General features: G+C 32.6%; 1 protein-coding gene across 1 annotated transcript in view; it reads right to left on the bottom strand.

The window, feature by feature from the left end:
- Smp_128250 (hypothetical protein) overlaps window positions 1-22,247 on the bottom strand; it is a gene marked incomplete at both ends in the record, with an annotated part of 116,177 nt that overhangs the window by 27,157 nt on the left and 66,773 nt on the right. Inside the window, 5 exons of the mRNA XM_018796237.1 lie at window positions 2,594-2,877; window positions 4,474-4,906; window positions 11,971-12,219; window positions 18,873-19,198; window positions 20,562-20,957. Coding sequence (XP_018650470.1) covers window positions 2,594-2,877; window positions 4,474-4,906; window positions 11,971-12,219; window positions 18,873-19,198; window positions 20,562-20,957 — 1,688 coding nt within the window. The remainder of the gene's footprint in view (window positions 1-2,593; window positions 2,878-4,473; window positions 4,907-11,970; window positions 12,220-18,872; window positions 19,199-20,561; window positions 20,958-22,247) is intronic.

The following is a 22,247-nucleotide window of genomic DNA, read 5'->3' as shown; positions in this document are numbered from 1 at the left end:
ATTTCTGTTAGTACATACAAAAGATGTGAGTCTTTAGGCATGTTAAGTTGATTTTCACAGAAACCTCGACCTGATCATCTCCAAAGTAATATATTAGTTTTTGAAGAGAGCCAAAAAATTATTTGAGCAGAATAACGTGAATTCATTTTATTTAGTTTGGTTATCGTCAACTTCTTACATCCTATGATATTTGAAAACCACAATTACAAAACTACCACCCTCACTTGAAGACTTCTAATGGATCAGCAAATCGCATATTGAATCAACGAATTTACTTATTACTTAACTAAGAAATGAACCCAGTGTTTCAGATAAAGTGTATAATGACGTAGAAATCGTGTCGGACAAAATTGATCAAGGTTATTCACAATCTTTAAATCAAGGTTTGGAAGAATTCTCATAAATCTCTCTCGAAAACTCTGATAGCAGAACATCTATATGTAGGGTTCTCAAAAAACCCTTTGAAGTGTATTTATAACTTATCGAATATGAAGCTTAATAATACATAAACAGAAGCCTGATCACTGTGACTAAAATTTCACATAACAAAATCAAGTTTAAATAAGATTGATACAGAGACTCAGTTCAAAAATTTATTTGACCAGATGAAAGATTTGCATCCAATGAATGAGGAGATGTTCTGGTTCGAATCAAAGTTAGTTGATCTTGCCTACCAATATTTTGCTTCAACGACATCAAAGTCGAAAATTCTATCCGACTAACATCCGACAAGCTTTAAGAAACATTAAGCAAAATCACGACCAGCTAAAAGTTCGATTGTTTTCTTCATGAACACAACTGCTAATGTTATTAAGATCAAGTCAATCCTAGACTATCAACTGAGATTCGAGGTAGACAAATCTAATAAGGTCTAACTGACGCAGAAGAAAATAGAATAATAGTCATGCTAAGAGAACTTTTAAAAATGGAAATATTTGCTTATTCTGCTTACATTGGTCTAAGAACTCGCCGCTGATGGACGCCTCTTATGCATGAATATGTATGATCTACCAAAGATTCACAAACATGATATCCCTCTCAGACCTATTCTGTCGATGATCAGTTCACTGTATCATAAAGTTGCATGCTGCCTAGCTGATAAGCCGGAACTAGTCCATCAGAGATTAGTAACATATACATTAGGAGATTCAACCCTATTTGCTGACAGACCAAATCGTATGAATGTTGGTGGTATGTTCATGGTTTCTTTTGATGTAACATCCTTGTTCACTAAAATACTACTTTTTGGAACCATTGACATAATTTGTCAGTATTGTTATCTCCCAGCTTTACTGATGGTAGAACTTGAAAAGCTATTACTTATGTACAAGCAAACCTTACATGTTACCGACAAATATATCTATAAAATTAAATGAACCTCCCACAGCAACTACATTGGACAAAACGAAAAGAGGGAGTATCTGAGATGTTTCGAAAATGTTCCAAAAAGCTTTCGATTAAGAGAGAGAACTACTTTGAACAGTGCAACTACTAAACATTTCGTGGATACGGGACATCACATCGATGTCTTCAAATCTTACTAGGTGATTAATTAATAGTCAATCCTCAGTCTTCTGAAGTTTACTGAAGGCACTAATATTGAGCTTCAGAGACTTGAATGATGTGTTCAAAATGAGATGGTTGTTAACCTTTCTTTGACTTGATGACAAATATTCCTTCACTATATTATAAGAATTTATTTCAATTCTTTCTTTCAAATAATTGCATCATTACATGTTTTTATTTCGACTATCTTCTAGATTAGTAATCTTATTTTAATTAACTCAGCTTTACGTATTATCAGCGTTTACACACTGAGTAACCACTCGTTTTTAGCCCTTTGGACTTTTGTTACCATCAGTCTTGTAGAACGTTATTTTATATAAGGTGTGTATTTATCATATTTTTTTCAGTCTATTAAATTTATTTATACCCTTGATGTACTATACCGATATTGTCTTCAGAGTAACCTCCAGCTAAACTTTTTCACGTAAGTAATTTCAACACATTTTGTAATTACGATTGTCAAATATCATAAGTTGTAAGCAGCTGACGAGAACCAAACGAAATAAAATGAATTCATGTTATTCTGCTCAAATAACCGTTCTTACTCTTTTCATGATGATAAAGGAAACTATATGTATGAAATCTTATTTTATTTTAAAACTACCTGTTTGATCTGCAAAATGATAATTATGCCAATAAGATTTATAAAAATAGCTAAATTAAACAATGTGAGAGAAAGAAGATGAAAGATAAAGTTTGCTCAAGCTTCGCGGTGAATTTTTACTGTTGATTTACAATTTATCGATCACCGACTAAGGACCGACGTCAGAATTATCTAATCCTTTAATGCTATCGACTACCTAAAATCGTCTAATGGGTCGTTAGGAGTAAACACACTGATAGGAACATGATGAAGAAGAATCTTCGCTCTGAGCTAATGCTAACCATACTTATGATTCATATTTGAAACAAATGTGCAGTAATTATTTTCGTTTTTATAGACTAAACATATATAAACTTTTACAGATCAGTAATGTTTTTTTTTGAAAGATGAGTATTTAACAAAGATTGAAATCATGCAACTCACTTTGCTAAAAGCCATCCTGGTCGAACATGTCTATCAGTAGCCCAAATTAAAACTAGTCCAATGAATAATAAGCCAATACCAGTTATCACTAGCAAATAATGAGCATCAAGACAACAGTAGCAAGCTGTAAAACGTCCAGTTCCATTATCAAAATTTAGTGTTGGTGGGTCGTTTTGAGTTATATTAATCCCTGTAGAAGATTTTCTTTCATATTCACTTGCACGAATAGTTTGATTGGCAGTCACTGGTTCATTGTGATTTGTGCCTATTGATGCAGGGAAATCCTACAATTAAACAACAAGGAAAAGACACATGTACCATATAGTATTTTTTGAATCAAGTCGCGTTTCAAACAATCATAGGAATAAACTTGTCAGAATTTGGAAAACGACTTGGTTCTAGTGACGAGTGAAAGTAGACCTGTTCTTTTGATGTGTATACTTCATAAATTAGAATTATGGTAGTTTAAATTAGGCATTTTCACTAGTTTTCAAATTACTGAATATATTCTTCATCAGTTTATTACGGAAAGATTAGTTAGGGTTGGGAACAATGTAAGATGATCTGTTGCATTATTTCAATGAAAACTCCAATATGTATGTAGTAGATCGAATAACGGGACCATTAATTCTAACTAGTCATTTTGTTCAAATGAGTAACTTCACCATAGTTCTGTATTCGCCAATATACCATTAACTAAAACTATGTTTTACATATGTGACCATATTTGTTTTAACGGTATGGATGTAGACCTACCAACTGACCACTTGAAGGTGTTATTGAGTTGTACCTTAAATATCCAGTTCAGTTTCAAAAACAAAATATATAGACAAAGAGATGGAATAGCAACGAGGTCTCCATTGGGTTTAATCCTATCTGATCGTCTCATATCTAAATTCGAAAACAATCAACTTGTTTCGGTCAGCAATAGAGTTTGCTCATGCAAAAGACATATGGACGACATATTTGTCACTTGCAACGATAATGTTGAATTGGTTGCCATTTTTTCATTTTTTTCAATTCATACTATCCTGCTACAGGCTCCAGGTTAGAAAATTAAGTGGATCACCGTATCTCATTTCCAGATGTGCTTCTGATAGGGAGTGATTGACACCTAAATAAGTCTTTTCACAACAAACAAACATGGAACGACCAACTAACGAAATTCCTTAACATTACATAGACACAGAAATCTTACGCGTTCTTTACGTTAACATATACGAAGAATCTGTAGCACTGAATCAATTGATGAAGAACTTGGATTACTCCGAAAAATTTTCATTGAAAACGATTATGCAAGCCACTTCGTAGAGAAGAATATGAGAGGAAGTCCAAACAATTAATCCCAAAATTCTATTTCAAAGACATATCTTTACATAAATCTAGAATTTCGGAGTGACCAAACTACTGATATATTTAAAAATCTGCTGTCAACAATTATAAAAGGAACTTTCTATACGACTGAGTTTTTTGAAAGATAAGTTCCCTTGACCGGTCTACCAGTTCACGCTGTCTTATAGAGTGATATGAATAGGTCGTAACCAGTGTTTTCTTTCAACTAGGAAACAAGAATGTGTACAAGTGTGGTTCTATAAAGCGGTTAGCAGTCCTGTTCTTCAAATGAATGTACTTTCATCTAGATTATTGTTTTCTATATCCAAAAAGTTTCATATAACAACCACTTTTTCTCAAATATTGCTTTATAACTAAAATATATAAATTACTTCCAGTCCGATCGATAGTAATCGTAGATATTTAAATGAACCGTATCCATATTGAATCTATATTTCTTACATAATATATCCCTTATTACATTTATAACAACAACATCTAAATAAAACTAAACTGAACTAATTCTACCAATCAAAATTACAACATACATTAGATATTGAATGACGATTTGATTCATGTAAATTTGATGAGCATGATGCAGGATGTAAAAATGGTGTAGATCCTATAGATAATTGTATATGTCTAGGTGATCTTATTTGAAGTTGAGATTGATAATGATAATTACCATGTATTTGTTGTGTTTGTTGTGGATGATGATGATGATGCATAGAATGATCAAATGAATCAATCATTATTTGTGAATTATTATTTATTTCATGAATTAAATGATTGGCATTAATTAATTTGATATCGCCAAACCAAATATTATGCATAAATTCAAATGTTTTAAAACATCTAGACAATATAATTATAGCATCTAATAACAATAATAATAATCGAACTTGTGTTAATGTTAAAAAATAAGAATTTGAATCAATTATTGAAGGATTTCCATTTCGTTTCGTAACAGTTGTTGCATACCTTTGAGAAAAGAAAGAAACATATAAGTTAGGAAAAGTTATTACTTTATGAGAATTACCTTAGAGTTAAACTAATAAGTCAGTAAACTTAATGATAACTTTGCTATATTATCATTTTCAGTAGTATCAACTGGGAATCATCAGACAACATGGAGTAAAAACAAGATTAAAACAAACATTCATTAGGAGCAAAGATGGATAGTGGCTAGCAATGGAATCTAGGACGCGCATTTCGTCCTATTCGGGACTCGTCAGCTGACCAGTTTCAGTCCTAAACATCAATGGGAAGATTCGAACAAACAATACTAAGTGAATTTAAACATTCATTAGGTTTATGAGTTCATATTGATATAACGTGTTCAATAAAGATGCTTTTAAACAATAAGTTTATATTATCTAAGAGTACATTGTTTTAAAGTCTAAAAAATCTAATTTTGTTTCCTTTGGAATTTCACAAGTTTCTATTATGTACCTAATTTGTTTGAAACTTCCTATTTATGTTTAGGACTTCGATTGATCACTCTCTTATTGTCACAAGTGCATCCTGTACGGAATGCTTCGGTAGTGTGTGAAGTTACAACATTATAAGCAGAGATGGATGGTGTTTGTTATTCTTGATTATCATACAGGCAATATAAAGTTAATAAAACTACCCAGAAAGGTATATTCAGTCATAGAGTACAAAAATTACCAGCTATTATATTGAGAACACATTTGATAGTCAATAACGAATTAACTACGAATGAATAACTTACACTTCAACTGTTACGCATTTTTACAAACATACATTTTATTTCGATATTGTTATAAGAAGACGAAGATTATCAGTACTATGTAATGATATATTAGCGCTATACACCTCGAACAATCTGATCAAACATATGATTGTTAAGATCATTTATATATAAAAATAAAAGGTCAACTAGACTGGAAATGGAGGGTAGGAGTAGACAAGGATAATGATAATAATAATGTGAAAACAATTTGAAACCCCATCATTCTGGATAATAAGCTAATATTACCAGGGTAGGTGTAAGGTGAGAACAGACTTATGCAAATTAAATTAATCATTCAAGCAGTTAGCTTACGTATAACTTAATAAAATAGCACATGAAATCCCTTTTAACTTTCTTATGAAATAAATAATCGTATTATCTTTTGGTAAATACTGACAATGTAATAAAATTCATTATTTTTACCACTGGTCGAATATATTGGAAGATTTGTGAGAATTAAGTTCATTTTGTATTGTTTGTTTGAAACTTCCCATTTATGTTTAGGACTACAATTGATCACTCTCTTATTGTCACAAATGCATCCTGTATGGATTGCTTCGATATTGCCCTAAGTCACATGCATTATAAGCAAAGATGGATGGTAACTAGGAGGAGAATCCAGGACGCGTGTCAGCTCGTCGGCTGGATGTACGTGCATCAACTGTGTGATGCACGAACCCAGTACCGTTCGCTTAACTACTGAGTTTTGATAGAGTTGTTTTAAATGACTACGAATCAATATCTGTAGAAGTTACAGTTTTTTTTGTTTTAAAAATATAACATTCATAAAATATAGCAAGGGTTGGTTGAGAACAATTCTGTGGACCGAGTATATTACTCTACATCAATTTATGACAAAATTGTATTGGTAATTTATGAAACGTGTGTGAAATTTGATCACCAGTGAGTAACGCACGTTAAACTTGTACATTAGACTTCATTGGTTGCTAGGATATAGGTAGATTAACAGTAAAATTTGAGAACTATTTGATTTCCATATATATTCTTTATAAACATTGACATGTTTTGTCCTTATTAGTTTAAACAAAGAAACACGAACTCGAATAATTTTAAATTTTCTAATCTTTATCGGAAATCAAAATATCATCGGCCCTTATACTGTAAACATTATCGTGACAAACGTACAAACATAGTTAAAATAGTCGTTTTCACTGTGGTTTTGATCATCTTCATCGACGCAATTTAAAATAGATTAAACATGAGTGACAAGATACCTGTTTTAAGTATTCGCGGTAAACTACTACGGTTGAAGCAAACTATTATGAAGAATAGTAATAATGTATCATTATTTGTACCCTAGCTGAAGTCTCATTCAATACAGTACTAATTATTGTTTACATTCGACCTTTATTTTATCATGGACAGTGTACTTTTATATGTCTACAGATTTTCTAAAATATTGATCGATAGATGAACACTTGTAAAACCTGACGACCACATAGCTAACGAATATTTTTCTTTCTTGAATCATATCGGTATTGATGAATTATCAAGGACTTTTACAAAATGTACCAAGTTTATTTAAGTCTTATATCCATAATCTCACTCGCTGAAGAAGTTAGAAGCATAAACATTAAGAGTGAAGTAACTGATGTTTGGGTACGACGTCAAAGAAAGGAACCTTTTATCATTTGATAGACATTTATTTGTGATACCATGATATATAATTGTCTCGAGATAAAGCTAATCTATGTTATTAGTGGGAAAACTGCCACGCTATAAAATTCTATCAAATGAAGCAATAGTTGAACAGCCCATATGATAGTCATTTTCTGTATTCAAATAATAAATACTTCTAGTTACCTTATAAATTATCATTCAGTAGTACTTCTTTGACATAAATAACAGTTTTTGGAGGGACGAAATATTCAAAGTAGGTATAATCAAACACAGCTCCTATCAATACTGAAATCGATAACTGGTCCGATGTGACTAGATTCTGTTTAAATAATATTGATGGGTAGGCTTTTTGATGAAATTAATATACTATAAGAAACTAACACAAACCCTCTTTCGATCAATCAGAAATACTATTTTATATGGCCTCATATAGTTGACAAAACCTTTCATCAATACAGATAACATCAGAGTGATTATCAATAACCATACTTTTTCATAGTTGAAATCATGAGTCGATTGAAGCTAGACCACCATTGAAAACCGGGAAGCACTGGATGGCCGTTTCGTTCTATTATGGAACTCCTCAGCATTGCGCATCCACGATCCCGCACTCGCGAGATTCGAACCCAGGACCTATCAGTCTTGAGCGCGAGCGCCTAACCAATTGACCACTGAGCCGGCTTCCGATGATGTTAATGTCTAATTTCAACCAATCCACGAAATTGAGCAACCGTTCACCAATTGTCTTCAGTGAGCTGATATCTCTACAACAGACTTGGTTGAACTCCACTGGTCACTGCTTCTCACTAAAATTCCAGGAAGTACCTCTTGAAGTCAGTCACTAGTGAGCATATGGTGGTCTAGCTTCAATTGACTCATAATTTCAACTATGAAAATACTAAAATCTCCACAAAACCCCTTCTGATCGGTAGCCATACTTATCTAGAATTTGTCGAAATCTATGTGAATTAAAATGTTCCAAATATTTCATGGCATATCTTTAAATAGTTTAACTATTTGTTTAGTTAAAAGTATTCTATTTGAACTAACGATTAACTTCAGTGGTTAACGTAATCTGACACTAAACATTGAATTAATTTAATTTAACGAAATACAGGCTCAATTCTTTTACAAGAAATTCAGTCAGTCAGTCAGTCAGCTACAACGTAGGACCAGGCACACATATGCATCGGTCCAAGTTGCCATACCTCGTTAGCACAACAAGATCAACACCGGATTCATAGAAGTAGTTAGTTTAGTGGTGGCAAAATATAAAAGAAAGGTTGTATATAAGGATAAAGTATGGGAAGGAAGAAAGTTATGAAGCGATTTTAATCTCAAGGTTTAAGGGAAGCTAAAGAGTGTATACACCTACGCCATTGTGATCGATTCTGAGCCATGTCACCCACATTCTCCAACCATTGGTTACGATAGTCACGCAGACTCCAACCAAGTAGTCTGCATCTGCCAACATGGCTCAGACTAGAAGTTAGTGACTTCAAGCACTGATGCCGTTACAAGAAATTATAACATATTAGTAAACCTGTTTTGGACTTAGTTACTACTTTTGAAGATAAACATTGAAAATGTCATTCATAAACTAAATAAGTTATTTTTACTTTACCGAATTATCGTTTTTTTGTTTTATTATTCTTGTTACCACCCAGTTACTTGTTTGATTATTAGATAATATGAATATATTTAAGATATGGGGTATATAATATGTATGAATATAAATAATTACTTTCTTTCCTTTTTCAAAACGAACTAAAATACAATTAATCTAACCAAGTAGCTTAAATATCATATTTGTTTTAACCAAGTGAAGAAATATGATATGATAAAGAAGTAGCACTACGTGAGTTGTACCAAATGTGTGTGTGTGTGTAAGTTTGCCTCTCTTCATCTTGTCATTAACTTCAACTTATTATATAATTACACACTTTATGGAAGATAAAAAAACATTTAACGTATGTTATAGGGATCTTAAGAAGTTATCCAATTCTTACACAGTTTGCAAATACCTATGCATATATATATATACAGATAGATATGACTGAAACAAGTGTATTTTATTAGAACGAAAATTTCACTTTATGTGTACATGTATATGTAAATACCATTGTACCAAAGTGTAGTAAGCTTTCTCTCTTTCCTTAATAACCTTTCTATCTTTTATGTATAGAATACGTTTATAAAGTCTACACTATGATTGCATACTTTACATTCATGTATTGTACAATATTTAATCTATAATTTGTAACTATTAGAGATATACATATATATACCTTCATATATTTTCTAACACATACATTGATAATAACACAGATATTAAAAATAATAATCATTCATTTTATATGAACATTACAATAAGTGTAACAAATAGCTGGTTTTTTCTATGTACCGCTTATCATCAGTAGCTATGTGGAAGAATGTAAGGTAAAAGTAACATATATGTGTATAGATACATGTTTCTATATGTGAATGTGCCAAAGGAACTAACATTTATATCAGTATGATAATTAAATTAGGTTAATACAAATATTATAACCTTAAGTATGTTTATGATTGAGTTGTTTTTGGTCTAGTATAATCATGATTAGTTTGTTTATCAAAATATGATGAAGTAATGAATTATGAAATGTATCAGTGTATGATCGTGATCAAAATAAAAGCTTAACTTGATTTTCGTGATCTTTGGTGGTAAGGTAAATAATAGAATTGGTTCAACTGTGGATGTATATTATGCTAAACCTGTATTCATACGTTATTGGTTATTTCTGAAACTGATATATTTAGGAAAAGTTCTTCATCTAGCCAGTACACACAATTCTTAAGCTTTGTACCTCTATACTATAAAAGAAACTTAGTCAAATGTCTGGCAAATAGAGCTAGGAAGGTTTGCTCAGTCGATTCAATCAACAATGAGTTAGAGGTCATACATAATATGTTGATCGAAAGGGGTTATCCACAAGGATTCCTGAAGAAACACTTGCATTTAACAAATAAGAAAATAAAGATATCAACAGCTGAAACTACAATTCAACGGCGATTTAGCTGATGATGTACTACGGGATGGACTGACTAAAGCAGTTAAGAGAACGTTTAATGCAGCCTACCTCTTTCGTACTCGACACGATCTATGGTGATTCCCCAACTAAAGGATAAGTTGTCTTGTTATGCCACTTCTATGTGTATCTATGAATTCAGCTGCTCCTGTAGAGAAAGCTATATTGGGCGCACTACCAGACAACGGAACCAAAGAGTTAGTGAACACCTCCCTTCGTGGTTAGGAAAAGGTATGGTCAAGTCGATACGGAGCTCGATTCTTTCACACTTGATCGATAGCGGTCATGAAGTTGACAGAAATCAGTCTTTTAAAGTTATTTATCGTATTCCTACTACTTTTCCTTATGTGGTTCGATCTCGTCTCTTACACATAGCAGAAGCTATAGGAATTCGATCCAACGATACAAGTCTTTGTGTTCATAAGAAATTTGTAACACCCTTATCTCTCCCTTGGCCTTAATAAATAATTTTATTTTCCATACTCTTTCTTCGTTTATTTTTCTTCACCCTCCTACCAATTATTTACTTATTATTTTTTCTAATATTCGCTTCACGGTCCAATTATCTGAACACTTCTTATTACGTAATCTTATAATTTCTATGAATGTTATTTCAGTGTCTATATTTTTCTAATCATTGACCTATTTTCCTATTATGTAACATTGATTCAAGCCTTTATTATTCTTATCACAACCAGTACACCTGTCATTACACTACCAATTTGTACTTTTCACTTATTATTATTATTTGTTATGTAATCTATTCCACTGTTATCATCGACTCATAAACTGCCTTGATTGGTTTAATAATTTCGTATATGCATATAAATATTACTGTATATTAGAGTAAAGCCTGATGAGGATCTAATCGAAAACAATATTGTTCGCTTATGTATGTTGTTCTAAATCACAATATTTAAATTTTTCAAATATTCAATTTCATTTGAAATGGGTTTTCCCTGACTTTGAATTCATTTACAAACCAAGCTATTAGAATCTCATGATCAGTAATATTAGATTGTATGATAGTACAAGCCTTTTATTATTTCATTTGCGTAAGGAAGCATTATGGCCTGTGATAATGTGCTAGATGTGAACAACTTTGATCGCGTACAAGTTCTATGAACTTCTGATGTAGATGTAGCTAGATCTTATTTGATGAATTAACTAGTCTTTTGAGAATAACATAACCATCAGAATAAGTTTAAACTTTTGACAATGAGATAAGAATACAGACATTTGTGGCATCAAACATTGAACAATATTTTGATATATTAATCAATCAACCAAAACTCAGTTGGTCATATTGGATTGTTATGCCCATTTTGTATGCAATATTCTCGGATGTAAGATTATTCAACCGAAAAGGATTGGTGTATTTCATAAACATTCAAGTTAAAATCTCTTCAAAACGCCAGGGGTTTTACGTTAGTAACCGTCAAGATTCAACAGTTTTGTAAAGTCTGATATTGACGAGAAAATAATCTATGAAAACGTAGTCAAGGTTATGGTTAGTTATTTTCAAGTGTATATGACCAAAAAAATGTTGGTTATGACAATGATAATTGTGTTTGACTTACGGATAGAATTGAGTATTTAAATCAGTAAATGAGTCAATATTCAGTTTTTCATCTAAATCTAACTGTCCACTTGGAATATGGTACCAATCTTCACTAGATAACATTTGTCGATGATCATGATATAATTTTGGCTTTCTACGAAATTCGACATCTTTATTTAGAACTGATGATGAAGATGATGACGATAATGAACTTGGCTCTAATTTATAATAGAATTTGCTCGGCAAACCTGGAACTAGATTACGAAAACTGTTTAAAAAAAAGGGAAACAATATAAGGAAAATAATGGCAATCAATGTTTAATCTGAGTATTTATTACACAGTTAGGACATAAAAATCTAACACTAATACATCCGAATTTGATATAACCATCCAATCTGAACACATAATGATAAAATATGGCTATTTGTAAGAATTTCAGTTAATTATTCTCATATTGAGGCTTTTTAAAACTAGGTATTATTTAGTGATGTAAATTGTGATTTTTAAAGTGAATTGGACAATTTGTTGCATACATCAAATATATAAACATCAATATTTATCTGAAAGAATACAATGGATTCTGTGATGTGTGCTACTTATATTGACATAGGTAGTATTAAAGCTAGTCCGGAATAGAATGTCTGGAAGCAGAAGGTCAAGAAGGTCGGAGAGAAAAGAACGGAAACGGAAAACAATTGAGACGCAAATTCAGAAATAATGAATTCTGAGACAATTGACTGATAGTTGCTAAAATTACTTACTCCTGTTACCCCTTGTGGAGGGGCATAGGCTGCCAAACACCAGTTTTCTCCATCCAACCCTGTCCTGGGCAAACCCTTCCAGTTCTTTCCAGATAACATTCATCCTTTTCATATCTGCTTCTATTTCCCGACGTAATGTGTTCTTCCGCCTTCCTTTTTTCCACTTCCAATCAGGATTCCAAGTAAGTGGTTGCCTCGTGATGCAGTTTGGTGATTTCTTTAATGTATGTCCTATCCACTTCAAACGTCTTTTCCTGATTTCCTCTTCATCTGGAAGCTGGTTTGTCTTCTCCCATAAAACGCTGTTGCTGATAGTATCCGGTCAGTGAATGTTGAGTATCTTGTGTAGACAACTGTTTATAAATACTTGTACCTTCTTGACGATGGATGTATTAGTTCTTCACACTTCAGCTCCGTACAGCAGGACTATCTTGATGTTCATATTGAAGATTCTCACTTTGAAGTTAGTTGACAGTCGTTTTGAGTTCCATATGTTCTTCAATTTTAGGAATGCTGTCCTTGCTTTGCCAATCCTCGCCTTTACATCAGTACCAGATCCTTCTTGTTCATCAATGATGCTTCGCAGGTATGTGAAAGAGTTTCGCCATCAAGTGTGACTGGGTTGGAGTTTTCCGTGTTGTACTTGAGAATCTTGCTTTTTCCTTTGTCTATGTTGATGCCTATTGCTGCAGAATCTGCTGCTACATTTGTTGTCTTCGTCTGTACTTACTCGTGAGTATGAGATAGGAGGGATAGGTCATCTGCGAAGTCCAAGCCGTCTAGTTGCATCCAACCTGTCCATTGTATTCTGTGTTCCCCCTCAGATGTTGAGGTCTTCATTATCCAGTCAATCACCAGAAGAAAGAGAAAGGGAGAGAGTAAACAGCCTTGTCTGACTCCGGTCCTTACTGGAAATGCATTTGTCAGCTGTCTTCCATGCACCACTTTGCACTGTAGTCCGTCGTATAAGTTCCGTATAATGTTGACAATCTTCTGAGGAACTCCATAGTATCGAAAAAGTTTCCACAATGTTCTCCTGTCCACACTGTCAAACTCCTTCTCATAGTCAATGAGGTTGATGTATAGTGACGAATTCCACTCAACTGATTGTTCCACGATTATCCGTAGTGTCGCGATTTGGTCTGTGCTAGACCGATCCTTACGGGATCCAGACTGTTGATCTCGAAGTCGAGCGTCTACTGCGTCTTTCATCCGGTTCAGCGACACTCCATTTAAAAATTTCCTGGCATTGACAACAAACTGATGCGTCTGTAATTCTTACATTTGCTCAGATTTTGATGAGGTATCCTTCTTTCCAATCCGTTGGCTTTTGTTCCTCCTCTCAACCTCTGTGATTGTCTTTCCTTCTTTGTCCTTGAATGGTCTCTCCGGTTTACTATATCTCCCTTCCAGTTTCTTCATTGTATCGTATACCCTTCTCTTGCAGCTTTTTTCGTTGTTGTTGCTAAGTCTTCCACATATTTATGATTGTCGTCTCTAATGCTGCTCTTCACTTAATTGTTTGCCTCTGCGTAGTCTGCTTGTGACTTGAATTTCTCTGCTCGTGTTCGACTGTTGTTAACTGCTAATTTCTTGTTCTTCCCTTGTTGAATCTATTTGAGGGTTCCCATAGAGATTCATTCCTTATGATGATGCTTCTTGGGGTCCAGGACCTCCTTACATGTTGAAATTGGTGCTTCTTTGATCCCTTTCCAGTTGTCCTCTATCGTAGTTTCTTGTTCTTCCAGTAGAATATGTAAAGCTTGAAACCTGTTGTTGAGAGTTAGCTTGGATTTGTTGAGTTTGTAAGTATGCTGAAGGAAGGCTGGTTTGAACCTTTGTAATTCTGTTTCCATAGTTGTCCAGTGTTTCGTTAGCTTCAGTTTTATCTTGGCCACAACCAGATGGTGATCTGAAGCTATGTCAGCTCCTCTTCTGGTTCTCTTATCTTCCATTGTCCTAAGGAATTTTATGCATATATAGACAATGTTTCCAACTCCGCTATATAAAGCAATGATCATTCTGTATAATATATTTGAATTCAGAAGAGTTCTATTAGACTATGAAATTTCTAGTATCGTTAGTTTTCCATTGCTCGAAATTAAACGCTGCTAAAATGTTTCGTTCAAAAGACAATTATAGAAATCAAACTATTCATTGAAAGATAATAGGCTTGGTAATTGAGTTTGTAGAAACATGGGATAATTTATTGATGAAGCCATCACTAAGTCAATAACACATAGTATTTAATTCGGATACCAAAATTAGTTCCTATTTATTTACTTTTGTGAAGATGTTCACATAACTTCCTGTTTTCTTTATTTCAATGAAAAGAGACAATCAATTGATCGGTCTCTAAAATTTTTCAGTCTGTTTCATTCATAAACATTATTGAATCAATTGAAGTAGAAAACTATGAGGGATTTCATAGGAAAACAGAAATTATACCTTTAATCTATATCTTTTATTGTTTCTCAAAAGTAAGACACTAATCTTCATTATTAACAGAATAAACACATAGACAGATTGACAGATAAATATATAGACATGTAGGTAGTTTGATTAATAGATATGTAGACAGTCATATGATTTTGTAAACAAAAGAACTCATAATAAAGAAAAATATATCAATTGAACGTAATTGAATCCATAATGAACTGAGAATATGAAACAGAGAGAATAAGATGTAAATGAAAGAAATCGTAGTCAAAAAATTACTTACTTACGCCTGTTACCCCTCGTGGAGGGGCATAGGCTGCCAAACACCATTCTCTATCCAACCCTGTCATGTACAATCCCTTCCAGTTCTTCAAAGTTAACATTCATCTTTTTTATGTCTGCTTCTATTTTCTAGCGTGATACGTTATTTGGCTTTCCTCTTTTCCGCTTCCTTTCCGGATTCCAAGTTAGGGCTAGCCTAGTGATGCAGTTTGGTGATTTCCTCAATGTATGTCCCATCCACTTCCAACGTCTTTACCTAATTTCCTTTTCATCTGGAAGCTGCTTTGTCCTCTCCCATAAAACGCTGTTGCTGATAGTATCCGGTCAATGAATGTGGAGTATTTTGCGTAGAAAAGTGTTTATAAATACTTGTACCTTCTTGACGATGGATGTAGTAGTTCTCCGAGTTTCAGCTCCGTACAGTAGGACTGCTATCATTTATTTTATTCGTTTGATACGAGCCAAAATTAAAAGTAGAGATGAAATCTCATTAACTTTCTAATTTACTTTTAACCCCAATTATCCTTTTTATTTTATATTTCTGGTATTCAGTTTACTCATTGAATTACCATTCTTATTTTGAATGTTTCTACTTTTTATCTCGGTTATGACTTCTCTTAGTATGTACTGAAACGATACTTGGAAACTTGGACAGATACACATATATGTCAGACCACATATTGATTCTAAATGGCTGACTGATATTTGTGGTATTTAATACCATTTAAATTATTCGTTTTTTTACTCATTAGAAATATCTTTTCTAGACAGTTATTTTTGTTGCTTGAAAATAACATGGAGAAAAGCTGTTAACAGTGTCATCTGAGGATAAAACTCTCCAGGAATGTATATTTACAACCCTAACAGGAATTGAACCCAAAACTCTATGAATTCCCAGGGAGTGCCAAACATTTAGACGTCTCAGTTGGTACTAATTGGTTAATATTTCTAACTTCATTTATTTTGTTATAAAAGTCACAAAGACAACAATCTTCTAGACTCCTTTATAATAACACTAAATTGGCACCCTCGTTCGCCGATGTCACTTTTGAAGGTAAGAAGTTAACTATTTAATGGGTCAAAATTACTCACAGTAAACAGTTTCTTCAGATCATTGACTCAAGTTCATTAGAATCCAAAAGCGGCTCAAGAAAGCATCTCAGGTTATCTTCGAATTATATAAGAAATGGTAATCTAATCTAGAGCTTTTCTTTGATTATGCAGTAAAGTGATATTGTCACAGTGTGATGAAGCAATAATAATTACTTTAAACCGATGTAGTTTAATGTGTTCATGAGCATATTATTTCAATATTCGTTCAAGACACTGAATAACATACTAAACTCTTGTATATACACTCATTTAATTTGTCCATTGATCATACGTAACAATAATAATCACAACAAATCTATAACTTATCGAAGTCTTCAGTGTTCGCACCGATCTATATAATTTTGCGATAAAAGTTAAGTCTAGTTAACTAGAAGATGGGTTTCGATGATAGTTTTCTTAAATATACAACCCGAGAAAAATTTCTGTAAGCTAAAGTCTAGTGCTCGATTTCTAATAGCTCATTATCTTGAATGAATGGAATAGAAATACTCAATTTTGTCATAAACGGCTTACTCTGAACTTTATGATAATTTTTCATCAAATTATTATGATGAAAACCTAATTATTGATTTCTTTTATTCTTTATTATGGAAGTATCTAGTATACAACTGTTTGTAATAAATCCCCCATATTCGCATATATATATATATATAGCATAACGGAAATGAAAAGACCCTAGAAAATGTCCGTAGAATAAAGGAGATTTTTTTATTGACCTAGTTAGAAAGAAACACCTTTTTTACAACAACAATAAATACTTGACAAATTTAATCATAGCCTGATCTTTATTTATGAAATGATCATAGAATTTTATTAATTAATTTGTTTTAATACAACTTTATGGGTGATTAGCGATAATCCTATAGATGAAAGCAAAGAATGAGGTGCACAAATATCAACAAGTTGACTGTGTTAACCTATTCACCTATTTAATCTTCTCAACTCAGAATTCCAAATGCGTAAAAATCTTATTGATTATATTTGTCAATATTATTCCATTTTGAAATGATTAGGTGACTAAATCGATTGTTATACTCTGTTGGATATCCTTCAACTGAAATGCAAAGAGACTAAGGACTACAAGACGGATTTGCCTGTAGTCAATAGAAAGCCAGTAAATGTCAATCTCAACATCGGAGTTGAGGAAACCGCAAGCACAGTCAGTAGGATATTTGGCAAAGTGTTAACTATAACCTATCCTGCAGCCGAACAACTGATTCTGTTTAAAACAATGTGTTTAGTAACTCACGAAAAAGTCGACAAGTATTCCATTCATGTACCGCCAACTGTACATGCAGCTTCCACAGCAGCTGCATTGGTCAAAACGAAAAGAGGGAGTATCTGAGATGTTTCGAAAATGTTCCAAAAAGCTTTCGATTAAGAGAGAGAACTACTTTGAACAGTGCAACTACTAAACATCTCTTGGATACAGGTGATCACATCGATACCTTCAAATCTTACTAGGTGATTAATTAATAGTCAATCCTTAGTCTTCTGAAGTTTACTGAATGCACTACTATTGAGCTTCAGAGACTTGATTGATGTGTTCAAAATGAGATGGTTGTTAACGTTTCTTTGACTTGGTGACAAATATTCCTTCATTACATAATAAGAATTTATTTAAACTCTTTCTATCAATTCATTTCACTTCGACTATCTTCTAGATTAGTAATCTTATTTCAATTAACTGGACTTAATTCATCTCGTAATTATTTACTTTCAGAGTGTGTTGTTTGCCTAACCTCTTTATTCTAGCATCTTGAACATTTATTACAGTTGTATTGTGTACTACTTATACAGACAGATATAAGTAGCATATAACAAGAATTGGAAGTAGGATTCTAACTGACAGAAGGGGAAAATATAGAGAAGAGAAAGAAAAACATAAGCATTCTGAAAAGCACAGGGATAGCAGAACAATGAATTGATAAGAAACAATCCAAGGAATATGTGTAAATAGTATAGTTTGTCGTTTCTATACTTTACAAATGCAGTGTGTAATTTGCATAATAAAATAAACTAGTTTACACTACCCGAGCTTACGTTCATTTTAAAACCAGTGTTGCAGAGTGTTCCTTCACATGATATTTATATTTAAAATACTTTATTCAGTCCATGCTATATTGATGTGTGGTTACATAAACTTACAACAAACTCATTAGATTACCTCAAAAATATAGTCAGGATTTACCAACTCGGTTCAAACCAGTAGTCGCTGACATTAAATGTGAAATTCAGATTTGACCTCCTCTCGATTTCTTCCAACTTATTTTTCATCATTTATCATGCCAGTAAAAACATAACGATGTTATATAAATCGCTTACCTATTCCAAATTCTTGTACCAGCCAAACGAGCATGCGCAGGTTGTGGAACACCAATAAAATTTGCTAGCATTAAAGATTGTGTTTCTTTAGCACCATTCAAAGCGGTGACATCGTTTGACGATTGATTTTCATCTTCCGAGTCAAAATCACTTGATACTAAACCAAAATATGTCCGATCCATAAATGATATTCGTCTTTCTTGCAACCATGATGTATTTAATGCCCTATATGCTGGTGCAAGCCATGGGTTTGTGAGAAGATTGGCTAAGAGTTGATCATATGGTGCCCAGTAGTCAATAACTTTTGTGTCCAGATCATCTCTTGTCTATAAAAAAGGTTGAAGAAGGAATAGTTCAGTTAGCTTATGCATTCTTTGTCAAGAAAAATATGTCGGACAATTTGGAAATTAAGTCTTTGATAGGCCGTTTTAAACAAATAAAGTTCTACGGAGTGTTTTATCAGTTTCACTGCTTGGAATTTTGTATATTTTATGGTTATTGATCAGGTAGCAGCAGGATTTTCAATTGAAGAATGAATGCAACCTATGCTTTATATTAGTCAGTTTAATAACTAAGCAAACATATAGATTATTCTGAATGCCAAGAAAATGAAGTCTATGTACTGCGATTCAAACTCTTGACTATTGAGATGAAAATTATTTTTTCAGGTAACTGGATGTCTTAAAATAACACGTGTAATTTGATTTTAACAGTGATTTATGGTTGCTAAAGTAATCTCTTCTGGATTTCATCAGATATATTCAAAAATGATAAATTGTAGAAAGAATTGGTCAACTAGATGACGTAATACTTATTGTTTTTAAGGGAATGTCTTGATGGTTGAATATTGATTGTCATAACTGTGAATTGCTTGAAGAGATGTAAGCTGTTTAATGTGTACAACTGAATAGACTAAACTATATCTATCAACAGTGACTAAAATTCCAAGATAAATGAATTTTGACAGTCTTTCGCTTGTGATTAAATCAAAATCTGTCCCAAACTATTAAGAATGTAACAGGTAGAAAACATAAGATATGCAAACATTTGTGAATGTGAACTCTCCTAGTGAAACTATTCAGTACGTTTATTAAGTATGGTTGGTATTGTTTGATTTCTTTAATAAATGAAGTCTAGCTTCAATCGACTCATGATTTCAAATATGAAAATATTGAAATCTCCACAAAACCCCTTCTGAAGTCTTAAGAAACATCGAATACCATGGTTTTCTCTGAAAGTGTTTGGTCTCTTACTTTATATTGATTCTATTCTTTATCTTCGGCTTAATTATCAATCTTGCAGTGAGGAAATCTATTTTTATTAGTATACAGGGTGAACAATGAAGAATACTTTTTATGATAAGAATCGATTGGAATTTTCGTAAATAAATGTCAAGAAATAGTTTTACCTAACCCATTTTAATAAATTAGTAGTTAGGTTATTAGTCATGATATATGATGCAAATATAAAAAAGTATCGATTTCCATCCTTAGATCTTTTGACCAACTATCACTGGTAACTTTATAGTACAGTCATGATCTATTCTCTTAAAGCACACAGAATTTTGAGTAGTCACTTTATCATTTTATCGTTAGGAATAGATTATTTATACAAGTGTACAACTGTCAAAAATCAAATGACCGTTCTACCAATATATTTCAAAATATCTATACACCTTTGCTTACTTACTTTTCTTAGGTAATCATCAACTGTATCTAAATAAGGTAACCAACTGGTACGTTCCAAATGATTCCATGTTTCTTGTTCTATAGTAGGTATTGGAATATTCACACCATTCGATGTCCATTGAAGTGTAGATTTATTATTATTATTATTACTATTACTATTATACATTTCATGTTCACTTTGACTGATAGAATCTTCATATGATAGTTTGTTATCGGAATGATAATTCATTGAATTTTCGTTTAGATCATTATGATTAATAACTTCATTTTTGGTGTTTGTTTGACTAAACCAGCTGATTAATTTCTTACTAATATACATCATATATCTTGACAACTGTTTACTATGATCTTCATAATGTTTACCACAGTCTGAAATTTGGCTTGTCCCTCTTTGAATCTAAAAAGTTATTGAAAAGGAAGAGCAAAACAATGATGATAATAACATGACATGTTTCACTATAAAAACAAACCAAGTTTGGGATATAAATTTTAAATGAGATCTTGAGCACGAAAAATTTAGAAATTCAGAATACTGATATCGAATTTCGACGGAGGCGAATCCCAAATCGTTTTCTGTCAAAGACTAACATCCATCCGAAGACTGAAAAAAAAACGAGTGAGAACTGGATAGTCGTTCCATCTATGTCAAAGTTGGTTTGTTGCTCAGGTGTACCATACCTTAAAATCTAGCAGTAATGAAATGAGTTACTTTTCGTCTTATTATTCTAGCGGTGTAATTAAGGAAGCATTTGATAGAAAACCATGTAATACGCAAAATCGCACACTGACATTGTAAAACATGAAAACAATACATTAAATACACTATTTACCAATCTTCCTTGAGTTGTTTCTTACAAACTTGTCTCTCTTCAATTCCTATTCTTATTTTGACTACTTTTTATTTTTCCCTACTCTTTTTGCCAGATTCCTCTTCTCTCCGTAAGAATCGTATTTTTGATTCATGATACATGCTACTTTTATCTGTTAGTACGAGTAGTATATACCACAACAGTACTGTTTTTCCTAATTGACAGCATGTCACTTATGATATCTCAGATAATAAATTTGAACTTCTGTATCAAAGTTTACATTATTAAGGGTACATTAAATATATAGTGATAATTCTGAAGCAATTTGAAAATGTGTTCTTACAGTTTGTAAGTCCGTATCGAAATTTACATATCATAACCTGATCAGAAAGTACTCATACTTTTCACCAATTAAAACTATCATAATCATCTATGCTAACGAGATCATTTTATTGTCTTTAACGTTGGATAGTGATAAAAAGCACTTTTAATCAACATACATAATATCTAGTTATAATTATATGAATAATGTTTTGAAAGCGAAGTTAATTAGTTTTTGACTACAATCTTTCGACAGGAAAAAGAATGGTCTCAGCAAATATATTTTATTTATTAATATTAGCTTCGTTCAATATTATATTTTTGATACAATATAGAATTCTCATCACAAAGTATTTCAACAAGTTCCTCTATAGATCAGAAGGGGGTTTGTGAAGATTTCAGTATTTTCATAGTTGAAATCATGAGTCGATTGAAGATAGACCACCATGGAAAACCTGGAAGCAATGGACGGCCGTTTCGTCATATTATGGAGCTCTTCAGTGGTGCACATCCACGATCCCGCCTCGTGAGATTCGAACCCAGGACCTACCAGTCTC

Source organism: Schistosoma mansoni, chromosome 2 (assembly GCF_000237925.1).
Source record: "Schistosoma mansoni strain Puerto Rico chromosome 2, complete genome".
Taxonomy (NCBI): Eukaryota; Metazoa; Platyhelminthes; class Trematoda; order Strigeidida; family Schistosomatidae; genus Schistosoma; species Schistosoma mansoni.
The sequence above is the reverse complement of the archived record's forward strand: the minus strand, read 5'-3'. Positions and strand labels throughout refer to the sequence as shown.